We start from the raw sequence: 12,900 nt of genomic DNA, 5'->3' as shown, positions 1-12,900 counted from the left end.
AAAAAAATTTTTTTTAAGGCCAGCGCCGCGGCTCAATAGGCTAATCCTCTGCCTGCGGCACCGGCACACCGGGTTCTAGTCCTGGTTGCCCCTCTTCAAGTCCAGCTCTCTGCTGTGGCCCGGGAGTGCAGTGGAGGATGGTCCAAGTGCTTGGGTCCTGCACCCACATGGGAGACCAGGAGAGGCACCTGGCTCCTGGCTTTGGATCAGCGTGGTGCACCGGCCACGGCGCGCTGGCTGCAGCGGCCATTGGAGGGTGAACCAATGGTAAAGGAAGACCTTTCTCTCTGTCTCTCTCACTAACCACTCTGCCTGTCAAAAAATTTAAAAAAAAATTTTAAAATGTATTTATTTATGTGAAAGGCAGAGTGATAAGGAGACAGTGAGACAGATCTCCCATCTGGTGGTTCACTCCCAAATCCCTGTAACTGCTGGGGCTGGGCCAGGCTGAAACCAGGAGTCAGGAACTCCATCTGGACTCCCAAGTACTTGGGCCACCCTCTGCTGCGTTCCCAGGTACATCAGCAGGCAGCTGGATCAGAAGCCGAGCAGCCGGAACTCAAACCAGTATTCCACCACAGGAAGTGAGTTTCCCAAGCAGCTTCATCTGCTGTGCCACAGTGCTGGCCCCTGCACCCGCTTTTAGTTTCAACTCTTAGAACTGTCAAGTTCTCTATCCCAGCAGTGGACGGAGAATATCAACTTGGATGGATTATTTTGAAAACTCATCTCTGTGAGAATGTTGGTTTTCATTATCTTGACAAATGTTCACTTTCTTGGCGATTACTTCCATCGTAACAGCCAAGAAAGACTTATGTAATAAAAGCTAAGCTTTCCAAAACCATCCGCATGTTTCACACTGTTACTATGGAGAAAGGGCTAATTTCCGGTATAAAATCGCCTCATTATAAAAAAGGACAAAGGATCTACTTGCATGTATAAACCTTCGAGCCCTCCTCTGAGCTGAGGAAAATGCGAAGTGTGTAGTGCTTTGTAATCATTATTAAGAACATAACAAGGTGAACACCAATGCGCATGTCATTTGGGTTGATTTCTATTTCACCATGAAGAGCCATGGGATGCATGACTTGGGAGGATAAAAGGGAAAAAGCTAATTTTCATAGATGATGGAGAAATCGCAAGTATTGCAAGTCTGGGATGGGAAAGCCATGTTTCGCACCGAAACGCCGTCTGCAGCTAAAGAAAGAAAGGCCCTGAGTATAGGAGCCCAGATTTTTAAAAAGCCGTTTATTTTAAAAAACTGGTTTGTCCAATCACATACACGAGCAGAATACAACTACCAAAGTGGGCCTGTGACAGACACCAGGGGGCGCTCACCACACAGTACCTGAACGACTCGGCTAAAAAACAGGAGTGGCTGAGTGCTGAGCCGAGGCTCCCACTGGGCTCCCTGTTGGATGGCTCTGAGTTAGCATACGGTGAGTGAGAGGTAGAGTCCCAAGTGTAACAGCTGGTGCCTTAGGGCTCCATTGAAAAACAAAACAAACACAACACCCATCCCCCTCTGCACAAGGGAAGCCTAGCCTATTTTTTCCTTCCTCTTCCCAAATGGTTCAGCACTCCCGATCAGCAAAGTGGCATGTGGTGACCTCGGTATTGTGCTGGGTGAACCATTTAGCTTTCTTCACCTTCTGATTCCGATTCTAGGAGAGAAGAGAGAAGAGAGAGAAGTCAGGTCTTTCTCCCACAAACTCCTTTATAGCAGGTCATGCAAGAGTTTTTCATCATCTCGTCAACCCCGACATCACATGCTCTTCTGCTAGGCATCGGGTTGGGTGTTGCACAGTCACCCGACAGGGTGGACAGCGAGCTCTGTCCTTGGGTCCTTTAAGAGCACCTCGCCTTCCTACAACAAGCACTCCTGTGTTCACTCTTAGCTGGGACTCTCACCTTATGTTCCCACTGGAGCCACCAACCAGTCAAGGGGCTACAGAGATCTCTTATCCTGTCCACATTTGCTGATTAATTCTTCCTCACCATTCTCTTCTCCATTAGAGTGGATGAGTTAAGAGTTTAAAAAAAAAAAAAAAAACCATGGGGACATTGCTATTGGCCTGATTTCAGAAAGGAGGGCTAACATGTAGGACAAATGCTGCAGACTGGAGACACCTCGAGAACTCTGAGTTCTAGAGGAGCTGGAAAAACCTGCAGGGGACAGACAGGTATCTTAAAGTCCCAGGACAACAAAGAGTTATCTTGTAGTCCCAGGACAACATAAATGCGGAATGCGCACCAGCCTTGTGAAACGGGCTCCTACCTTCTTCCGCGTTCTGCAACCACTCCACAAATTTCTTCATCTGGTCGAGGAAAACACTCTTGCCTTTGGCGACGTGCGCTTCTTTATACCACTTCAGTATTGCTTCTTCGCTCAGGACATCCGCTGCAATTTCGAATCAGAGACAGTGAAAAGGCGCTACGTCAGTGACCCAGGGCAACAACTCCTTGAGGGCAATCTCTCTGAGCTGGAAAATCCCTGGAGGCCACTTAGAAGGGGTCCCCACGCTCATCTCCATGCAGATGGCTGCTGTCTCCGACAGCTGGCCTAGGGCGTGCAGTACTGACGACGACGCAGAAATGTGTGTGTCCTCAGAGAGGACACGATGCGAGCCAAAACCGCTCACCCTGCCAAGTCGCTGGCAGGAAGCAAGGTTACTCGCTAATTCTGCCCGTGAATTGGCGATGCCAGTATTTCAGGGCACTCAGTGTCTTGCCAAGCCCAACTGGACCTTACTGAAGGAATGACCTCAAATGATGGCAATGAAAAAATAAATGTAGACAGGATGCAAGAATGGCATGAGCTTTTAAACGGGACCTTGTTGAGTATTGACTGCTATGCATATACCTCAAATTTATTTTCCTTTTTTGTTTTTTTTAAAGATTTATTTATTTTGAAAGAGCAATAGAGAAGGGGAGGGAGACAGATCTTCCATCCACTGGTTCTCCCATGTGGAAGAAAGGGCCCAAGTACTTAGGCCATCCTCTGTTGCTTTCCTAGGCGCATTAGCAGGGACTCTAGATCAGAAGTGGAGCGGGGAGGAGGAGGGGCATGGCGCACTGGGTTAATCCTCCACCTGCAGCGCTGGTATCCCATGTAGGCGCTGGTTCTACTCCCAGTTGCTCCTCTTCCAGTTCAGCTCTTTGCTGTGGCCTGGAATAGCAGTGGAGGATGGCCCAAGTCCTTGGGTCCCTGCACCCACATGGGAGACCCAGAGGAAGCTCCTGGGTCGGATTGGCACAGCTCCGGCCATTGTGGCCATTTGGGGAGTGAACCAACGGAAGGAGGACCTTTCTCTCTGTCTCTTTCTCTCTCACTCTCTGCAACTCTACCTGTCAAATAAATAAATAAAATCTTTAAAAAAAAAGTGGAGAAGCTGGGACTCAAACCGGCACCCCTATTGGATGCCAGCAGCGCAGGTGGAGGCTGTACCCGCAGCGCCACAGCGCTGGCCCCCATGATCTGTAACTTTTAAGATGTTTATGATCAGTGCTTTGAAAGCTGTTCAACAGTAAGACAATTTTGAGCTAGTGCAGCCTACGTCCGTATGTTTTTATCAATTAAACGCGCTATTAGACTATCGGGATCAATGTTAGAAACAAGAACAAGTTGAATTTAACAATGTGACAACCACATAAAGGGGAGATTCTGTTTGGGGATGAGAACGAGCGCCTCCTCATCCTGCAGGTGGAACTCGCTCTGGGCCACAGCTACGACAGGTGTCACTGACGGCATCTGTGGAAAGGCCACTGAAGGATGACAAAGCTGATCAAAGGCACTGCCCTTTGGAAAGCGGATAAAAGACACAAAGTTGAAGTCTTGGGGGTGGGGTTAAGAACCCAGTTGAATAAAAGACTTGCTGCGAGGCCAAATGTCCAGCTCCAGGGACTCAACAGTCAAGACAAGACGAAAGCCAGCGTGTGTGCAAAGCGAGCAGCTCAGCTTCTGTGGGGGAGAAGTCTAAGGAGCGGGCGGCCCCCTTCGAGGAAGGGAGGAGGAAACTGCTCTCCTCCTAACGGTTCACTCCCCGAATGGCCATGTGAGCTGGGGCGGGGCCACCTTCTGTTGCTTCGCGGGGACATTCGCAGGGAGCTGGATCAGAAACAGAGCAGCCGGGACTTGAGCCGGTGCTCGGATATGGGATGTGGGCGCTGCAGGTGGGGCTTCACACACTGCACTGCGATGCTGGCGCCGGGAGGCTTATCTTAGCCAGCGACTCGGTGACCCTGATGGTTTTCTCCAATAGCGCGACACTCAGGAAGTTAGGGACCGTGTTGTTCATGTCACCTCAAGCACTTAACCTCAGTCCTGCCGTACACCATGTACTCAGTGCGTGCCTAATGGACATGTGTATTCACTCATTAACTTGAGGGGGGAAACCATTTTTCAAACTGTAGTGCTCTAACTTAAAAACCTAGGTGTTTACAAGGTCCAAGAGTAAACATTCTGAGAGTGCTTTGAGCAAGGCTGAGCTTCAAACACCATTAGTTATCTAAACAGTGAGGCCCCAAACTATGGCACTAGAGCTTAGGGACATTCAGCCTTTTTAAAAAAATTACAGATGTCACATAGGGACACAGTCAGAAATAATTTACCCTCAAATGCCGCAAATATATACTGAGAAGGGCGCCGATCTTTTTTTAAAAAATAAGACTAAGGGATTCTTTTTAGAAAAATTTGCAGAGACAGAATTTAACCCAAGAAATTTCTGCAAACAAGAAAACCCAAGACAGGAATAATAACAGTATTTGAGAAGGTGGTTTTATACATTTTTAGACCCACATTCTGAGACTATGACATCTATCTTCAGGAATACATTATTTTACAAAGTAAATAGCGTGATGTTTGCAAACTAGGGCTGGACTTACTATGTTTTCTTCCTGCGTTAGAAAGTAAGAATCCAGACTTTGATTCAGAAGGTGAATCTTTGCTAAATGGCCAATTATTAGTTTTGTTTTCTCCTCAATCATGACCAACAGGTTTATAGTTTATTCCACCGTTTACTTACATAAAAGATCTAAAAATCTTTCAATAACGGCGCTCCATGTAGTAATTGGGTTTGTCAGAAGGGGAAAGGGTGTAATCACATGCCCCAAGTTTCTGTTACCATCCGTTTCTGGAAGTGCTGGGGAGAGTGTATGCTCACCAGGGTTGCACAAGAGGGAGAGAGATGGAAAAGGGCCAAGAGTTTCCATCACATCTTTAAAAAACTCCACGTCACCCACCTTTCAAAGGAGAATGTTCCCTCCAATGAACAAAAGAAAATGTACAGCAGAAAGGGTGCTGTACATCACTGGAAAAATGTGTGTGTGCGCCTGGACTGCGTGTGTGTGGGGTGTGTGACCCTGGATTGCGTGTGTGTGGGGTGTGTGACCCTGGACTTCATGGGGGGGGGGGGGGGGGTATGACCCTGGACTGAATGGGGGAGTGACCCTGGGCTGCATGGGGGAGGTGTGACCCTGAACATGCTGCTGCACTTCACAGGCCTTTGTCTCTTCTGGATCCCGGCGTGGTAGCAGCGTCACCAGGGAGCCCCCTACAATGCCCAGGCTTGGGGCCAGCCCTGGCCCTGCGGGATCAGAATCCAGGGTATCCACAGGTAGCTCTCCTAGATGACTCTTGTGCACAGAACAGGGAGAGGAGAACCCGAAAGCTCAGTGCTCACTGTGCCTTGCTAGGCATGTGAAAACAAAGAACAAGAACATCCAAATCCTTACAGAAAACAACCCAATCCATGTCTCCTGGAGCCCAAAATCAGGAAATCAGGTCAAGATAAAGAAAAAGAAAGGGTCAAAAAAACAGGGAGAAAAAAAAAAACCAAAAAACAAAAAACAACCAAGCGCGGCTTCTACTCTAGAGTAGCATGGAAGCAGCACGCAGTAGGATCTGAAGCTCCCAAGAGAAATCACTTGAGCACTTCACTTAGGAAAACAGATTTTATGCGTAGGTACCGTGGACCATGAAATCACCCGGAGAATGGGATTTATTTATTTATTATTTTTTTGACAGGCAGAGTGGACAGTGAGAGAGAGACAGAGAGAAAGGTCTTCCTTTGCTGTTGGTTTACCCTCAAATGGCCGCCACGGCTGGCGCACCGTGCTGATCCAAAGCCAGGAGCCAGGTGCTTCTCCTGGTCTCCCATGCGGGTGCAGGGCTCAAGCACTTGGGCCATCCTCCACTGCATTCCTGGGCCACAGCAGAGAGCTGGACTGGAAGAGGGGCAACCGGGACAGAATCCGGCGCCCCGACCGGGACTAGAACCCGGTGTGCCGGCGCTGCAAGGCGGAGGATTAGCCTAGTGAGCCGCGGCACCGGCCGGGATTTGGTTTTGACACCTTAGTGATCCATATTTTAGTTTCTGGTTTTAAATAAGTTTTCCCGATTTAATTCCTCCAAAATAAGCCAGGATAAAACCTTCCCTCCTGAGTTCCCTGGGGCCTACCCACTCTTAACACAGACCTTCCTAACTTCGGCTGACTAACCCAAAGGACAGCCAGCCTCAAGAAGAGCTAACGCCTGTTTTTTGTTTTTTTTTAAATTTCTGGTGCCCACTTTTTGCAACTTCAGGTCACCGTCCCTTAGTATTTGAAGCTAAGTAGCCAGTTTTGCCACCTGCCAGTGGCTGTTACGAGAATGTAACCGGGAAGGATGAAGGCATTACAATAAGAAACTTCTCGCAAAATGAGACAGTAGGAGAAGGAGTTGAACAGTCCACGTACCACCTAGGTGTCACTACTGAAGAGTGGCTCATTGAGTGTTTTGTGAATGAATGAAGTAAAGGAAAGTGAAATGGGGCGGGGACCCCTGCAGCAGGCTCAGGTACTGTTGTCTCGAGGGAAAGAAATACCGTTTTGTTAGGTTATCCATCAAATGACGAGCGAGGAGACTGCTTGGGCAACTAGTTCCTGAACAACTGGCTTTTCTGTAGGGGACCGACCCCACGGAACGCTCTCAAAGCCTGTCCTCAGGTTCCCACTCTAAGTGGGAGGCCGCGGTGGCTAACGCACCAGACCACACCGGAACCTGCTGGGTAGATGCCTGCTCGGTGCCTGACCGTCGGCTGGCAACATGACGTGCAGGTTTGGTTCTGACAAATCACACTGGGTGTCCCGTGGGAAGCCCACGTTCTAGAATACCACTCCATCGGCGGGGCCACCTCTAAGACCTAACAGGGATCCAGCCAGAGAGAACCCTGTTACTGAGCTTCAAGTGGGAGCTGGTGGTCATTACCTTCTCCCACTGTCATAAATGTGCCAAGACTTCAGCGCTCTCGCAAACTAAAACATCACCCTGTGGGAGACATGTGCCGCCCCATGTGGGCGGCGGCGATATTCACGCTTAGCCAAGAAAGGGAATGTCCGTCCACAGATGAGTGGACAGAGAAAATGTGGCACACGAACACAACGGAGTTCTACTCAGCCATCAAGAGCAGCCCTCCTGTGTGCAACAACAGGGAAGGAACTGGAGAGAGGAGTAAGTGTGGAAAGCACTGCCTGCCCTTACTCATAGATGCAGTCTAAAAAGCAGGCGAGCGCACAGAATGACAAGGTTGGGAGGGAAGAGTCAATATTGATCTGTGAGTACCCAGTTACAGCGAGACAGTAGTTCTAAGCTTCTGTTGCACAGTGAGGTGACTTTGGATAACGTCAATGTACTGTAACTTTCCGTGTTAAAAAAAAAAAAAAGCAAAACTATAAGATAGGATTTAATTTTTTTTTTAACCATAAAGAAATGTTAAATGTTTGATATGCTTACCCTGATTGGACATTACACATATATTCAGGTATTTAAAGACCTTATAAATATATATGATTTACAGGATACCTTATCAATATGTATATTTTTTAAAAATGAAAAAAAAGCCATCCAAACACTTTGTTTAAAGAGTCTGGACAGACAACTAAATCCGTGACATGCTGCTAGGCATTTTGAAGCCGGTTAATTGTCAGTAATGCAAATTTTAACATTCCAAATTCCCATGTCATTTTAAAAAAAGACAAAGGGAAAATAACAATTTGCCTGATGTTTTCCCTGAGTTTTTCTGACATGCCACATATGACGGGAGTCACTTCCGGTACACATGTTGACATGCACCAAGCGTCATCCCTCCGTGAGGGTCTCTGGTTTTCCTTGTGAAGCTGTATGTATGCAGGGTCATGTTTTGTATGCTGTGGGTATGCAGACTGAGATCAGTGAAAACCTCCAGCACTCAATTTTTTCCCCCCCTAGTGCTGGTTGCCACGGCAACCTAATCCTTACAAATACAATGAAAAGACAGTAAAATGTGAGACTCTAAAAATAGCAAATAGGAGACCGGCCGGGCCCAATCACTAGCCATGCAAAGTGAAAAGACGCATCGTTTCTGTCTTTTTCATGTGGGCCTTACGGCACCAACAAGGGCCTGAGCGTGGCGTGTTCACACTCATCACGAGAGCTCATCCTGCCAGTTCCAGGCCTGGCTGCCTCATTGTACCCCCCCTCCCCCAAAGAAACAGTAACCACCCGTAAGTTCTCCATCAGCAGGAGCAGTTCCGCAGGCGATGCCCTGGGGTCTTCCTTCTCTCTCTACCGTGTGGTAGTCCCTCCACAACTTGCACCAGTTAGCATCCTGGCTGTCCCCCGAGGAAGAGGCCCCTGGCACCGCCTGGCTCCCTCTCCCCTGCTGCTGTACTCTCAAAGCACAGGCACGTGGCTGTGGCCCCCGGGGCAGATTACCTTTGTAAAAGAGAACCACGATCTTCTGAAAGGCTTTCATGAAGTGGATGTTGTCGTAGCAGTACTCCTGCACCTTCTGCAGCAGGGCCAGCTCCGACTGGCCCTGGGAGCTGAACACCGCCAGGAGTGGGGCGTATTGCTGGAACAGGAGCGGAAGGAAGCCCGTTACTTGTGCGGGAGGATGGGGCCGGGGTCTGGGGGCCCTGGTGCTCGCCTGCAGGCCTGCTTGGAGAATGTCTGCTTACAGCATTATTCACTTTATGATCAGAACGGGCTCTTTTCCTAATCGGACCTCACCTGTCATCCGTACTCGCTCAAAGAGGAGACCGGATGTGAGACTGTGTCTCTACCCAAGGGGACTGCTGTGCCCGCGGTGCCCCTGGATACTGTGGAAGTGAGTGCTTGTCCTCCCACACCACCCACTGCGTTCCTGGAGTGGCGCTGCCTCGGACACTCAGGACACAGCGTCTCCAGACGCCCAGACCCTCGCAAGTCGTGACACGCTTCGTCCCTATTGTCCTTGGTTTTGGACGTCCTTTGCTTTCTTGCAGGGAGCCTTCCCAGATCTACTGCACCAGCAGGTGCTCCTCACCGTCCGCTCTCATAACCACTGTTATGTGTCTGACTTTATCTCCTCAACTCCAATGTAAGCCCTGAAGGCAGAACCGAAGTCTTCCGGCTACGTTAATACAGTTCATGGGGAGAAGACATACGCATCCACGCACGAACGTTTTATATGAGTGACACAACCAGTTCATTCCTTCAATCCTCAGATACTTTACAGATTCCAATGTCAACTCACGGTTTAGAAAATTATTCAACAATGAGTTTTCCTCGTGTCAAACAGAAATAAAGTCAATTGGTAGACAATACTTCTCTCTTACTGTTTAGGTCCTTACTTGATGATTCTATGGACTTTTTGATATGGTTTTTAATAAGAACTCACCCTTAGATATTTCATAGGTTCTTATATCTGAAACATTTTAGGCAGTGGCAAATTCAAAAGATTAGGAAGTATTTGTTTACCTCGACTCCGAGAAAATTTCAGTTGGTACCTATTAGTTCTATCCCCCCCCCCCCCCCCACTTTTTTTTTGGAGTGACACAGAGAGAGCAAGATTTCACTCACTGGTTCACTCCCCAAATGCTCACAAGAGCAACAGCCTTGGCTGGAGCCATGAACCAGGAACCAGAAGCCAGGAGCCAGGAGCCAGGAGCCAGGAACCCAATCATGAGAGCCCTATCCACTGCCTCCCAGGGTTTGCATTAGCAGGAAGCTGGAGTTAGGAGCTGGAAATCAGGAACTGAAACCCAGGTGCTGTGTTATGGGCCATGGGCGTCCTCAATGCTAAACGCCCACCCCCACTGTATTGTAGGGGTGCGGGTGGCCTGGCCGGATGTCCCTTCCCTTGCGGGTGCGGGTGGCCTGGCCGGTCCCTTCCCTTGTGGCCCCTATACCTTCAGGTGCTTGAGCGCCTGCTCTGCGACCAGTTCCTCCTTCTTGTTCCACTCCACGGCATTCATGATGCAAGTCCACAGGAGCCCGATCACGGCTGTTTCTGGAAGGTCGTTCCTCTTCATTTCTTCTTTGACATAAAGCACCACCTGCATGCCATGGGGGAGGGGTCAGAAAGCTGGAGATGGATGGATGGAGGCCCCCATCCCTACCCACTGTGGCCTGGCCAGCGAGAGGTTCAGGGCACATAAACCTCAGCCACAAAATACCTCGGGCAGTCTACTGTGTGGATAGCAGCAGAACAAGCTTTTTGCTTTGCCCCTCCTCCTTGAGTGGAAGCACAGCCTTCCTTGAGCTGGCCTGGCTCACGGACTGCCAGCAGGTAGCTGTCCCTAGTCCCCTGAGCTGTGCTGGGGAAGCTACAAGGAGGGAGACAGCCCTGCCTCTAAAAGTATCCCAGGATTTTTGATTTCCACCCTACCCTGTGCAAAATCACACAGAGTTTTCTTGCTTGAAGAAGAAACATCACTGGCATTTGCTAACCTTATTGCTACGCGGTTTAAGAGTCTTTGTGGCTTCAACACCTCCCTCTGCTGGTGGATATCAGTCTGAAATTCTCCAGCCTTAAACCACCTGAGCAGCTCAGCAGGGCATGCGGGGAGGGATTCAGGAGTAAGCAGCAACAGCAACGGACTCCTTGATTTAATTAATCAGGTGTTTGCTTCGGGGCATATTAAAGAAAAAACAGACAGCTGCAGCTCTATGAACTAGCACTGTCCAGACCAGGTGTATGCAACAGTCATCAAAAATGTGGTTTTCAATTATGAGGATGCACAGCTGTTGTGACCTCACCAGCCTTCTATGGTGTACACTCGAAACATTGCTTCTTCAGATAAAAAGCTTACATAGTCAGACTACAAACAACACCAGCCAAAATGCTGCGCCGTCTTAGACAATATACAACAAAACCGGAAACCCCTGGGCGCCCTGACAGCGGACAGGGATATCCAGATGTGATATTCTGGCTGTGCTGTGTGTTGGGGCCGTTACCACTCCTTTCTGGAACTCCCTACAGTGCCACACAATGGAGGGTTCTGAATCAACACCTTGGCACCGAGTTAACTTCGATGGTGGAATTTCCAGTGGTCCACCAGGGTGGTACCCACAGGGCAGGGAGAGCAGGTGCCTGGCCCTGCGGTTATCTGGCGCAGGTGGCCAGCAGCTCCCACCTCCTTGATGGGGCACTCCTGAGAGAGACGCTCCTGGAGTTCCTTCTGCAGCTCCTTCCTGGTGCCCAGGGACTGCTGGACGCGGAGGAAGTCGGACAGCTCTTTTAGCCCCGCGTCCGTGAAGTACTTTGCGAAATGATCCACGCTCTGCCGGTTAACGGGAAAGAGCTCCTGTGGCGGAAAGACAGGGAAGAGACCGTGACCCAGCAGGCAGACAGCTCGTGGCGGGCACGGAGGACAAGAATCTCCATTTCCCTCAGAGCGAGCAACTTCTGAAATCGGGCACTTTCACAAAGGAAGAGGAAAACGCTAAGCAACTTCGGCCAAACTAGCATCACTCACTCCGAATCACTTATTAACCGAATTTGCTGGCTTAAATGCAAAAGTGGAAACCCTCGACGACGTTTGGATTGTTTCAAACTGACAAGGGAAGAGAAAGGAAAACTGTCAGCCATGCTGTTTCCTTAGCTGTGTGTTTAACAGACAGAAGTCAGTTTTAGTCATGCTTAAGACGAGTGATATAACACCATAGATAATACCATAGCACAGACGGGGCCGGTGCTGTGGCACAGTGGGCGAAACCGCCACCTGCACTCCTGGTATCCCATATGGGCACCAGTTAAAGTCCTGGCTGCTCCACTTCCAATCCAGCTTTCTGCTATGGCCTGGAAAAGCAGTGGAAGATGGCCCAAGTCCTTGGGCCCCTGCACCTGCATGAGAGACCTGGAGGAAGTCCTGGCTCCTGGCTTTGGATCAGCCCAGCTCGGGCCACTGCAGGTATTTGGGGCGTGAACCAGCAGAAGGAAGACCTCTCTTTCTGCCTCTGTCTCTCTGTAACTCTGCCTTTCAAATAAATAAATAAATAAATAAATCTTTAAAAAAAAAAAATGAGGCCGGTGCCGGGGCTTAACAGGCTAATCCTCCGCCTTGTGGTGCCGGCACACCGGGTTCTAGTCCAGGTCGGGGCGCCGGATTCTATCCCGGTTGCCCCTCTTCCAGGCCAGCTCTCTGCTGTGGCCCGGGAAGGCAGTGGAGGATGGCCCAAGTGCTTGGGCCCTGCACCCGCATGGGAGACCGGGAGAAGCGCCTGGCTCCTGGCTTTGGATCAGCACAATGCGCCGGCCGCAGCGGCCATTGGAGGGTGAACCAATGGCAAAAAGGAAGACCTTTCTCTCTGTCTCTCTCTCACTATCCACTCTGTCTGTCAAAAAAAAAGAAAAAGAAAAACAGGGACTATTATCATCTCAAGAATGACCTTTTACCTTCTGAGAAAGTGTTGCAGCTTTCTGGAAACACGAGGGGGGCGGTGCCTAATCAAGTTCCCAGCGGGATTAGATGTAAACCCACCCAGCTGTTTCTTCAGTTGATTGCATAATTCTGATGGAAACTTTGAGAGCCATACTCCATGGCTGCTCTCCTATGTTTCACTTCATTTCCACGTTGCCCTTCTACAGCTTGGCAAAGCCCCAGCAACACTTAAGTCAT

The 12,900-nt window shown here is 49.5% G+C and overlaps 1 protein-coding gene across 2 annotated transcripts in view; it reads right to left on the bottom strand.

Moving 5' to 3' along the window:
* Nucleotides 1-1,219: 1,219 nt before the first annotated feature.
* BZW2 (basic leucine zipper and W2 domains 2) overlaps nt 1,220-12,900 on the bottom strand; it is a 56,720-nt gene continuing 45,039 nt past the window's right edge. For both annotated transcript variants that reach the window (XM_062179192.1, XM_062179191.1), the window contains exons 8-12: nt 11,416-11,586; nt 10,189-10,335; nt 8,732-8,870; nt 2,279-2,401; nt 1,220-1,664 (exon numbers count right to left, since the gene is read on the bottom strand). In XM_062179192.1, coding sequence (XP_062035176.1) covers nt 1,636-1,664; nt 2,279-2,401; nt 8,732-8,870; nt 10,189-10,335; nt 11,416-11,586 — 609 coding nt within the window. In that variant the 3' untranslated portion in view covers nt 1,220-1,635. The remainder of the gene's footprint in view (nt 1,665-2,278; nt 2,402-8,731; nt 8,871-10,188; nt 10,336-11,415; nt 11,587-12,900) is intronic.

This window comes from Lepus europaeus, chromosome 20 (genome assembly GCF_033115175.1).
Source record: "Lepus europaeus isolate LE1 chromosome 20, mLepTim1.pri, whole genome shotgun sequence".
Lineage (NCBI taxonomy): Eukaryota > Metazoa > Chordata > Mammalia > Lagomorpha > Leporidae > Lepus > Lepus europaeus.
Note: the sequence above shows the minus strand (reverse complement) of the source record. Positions and strands in the feature narration are given on the sequence as shown.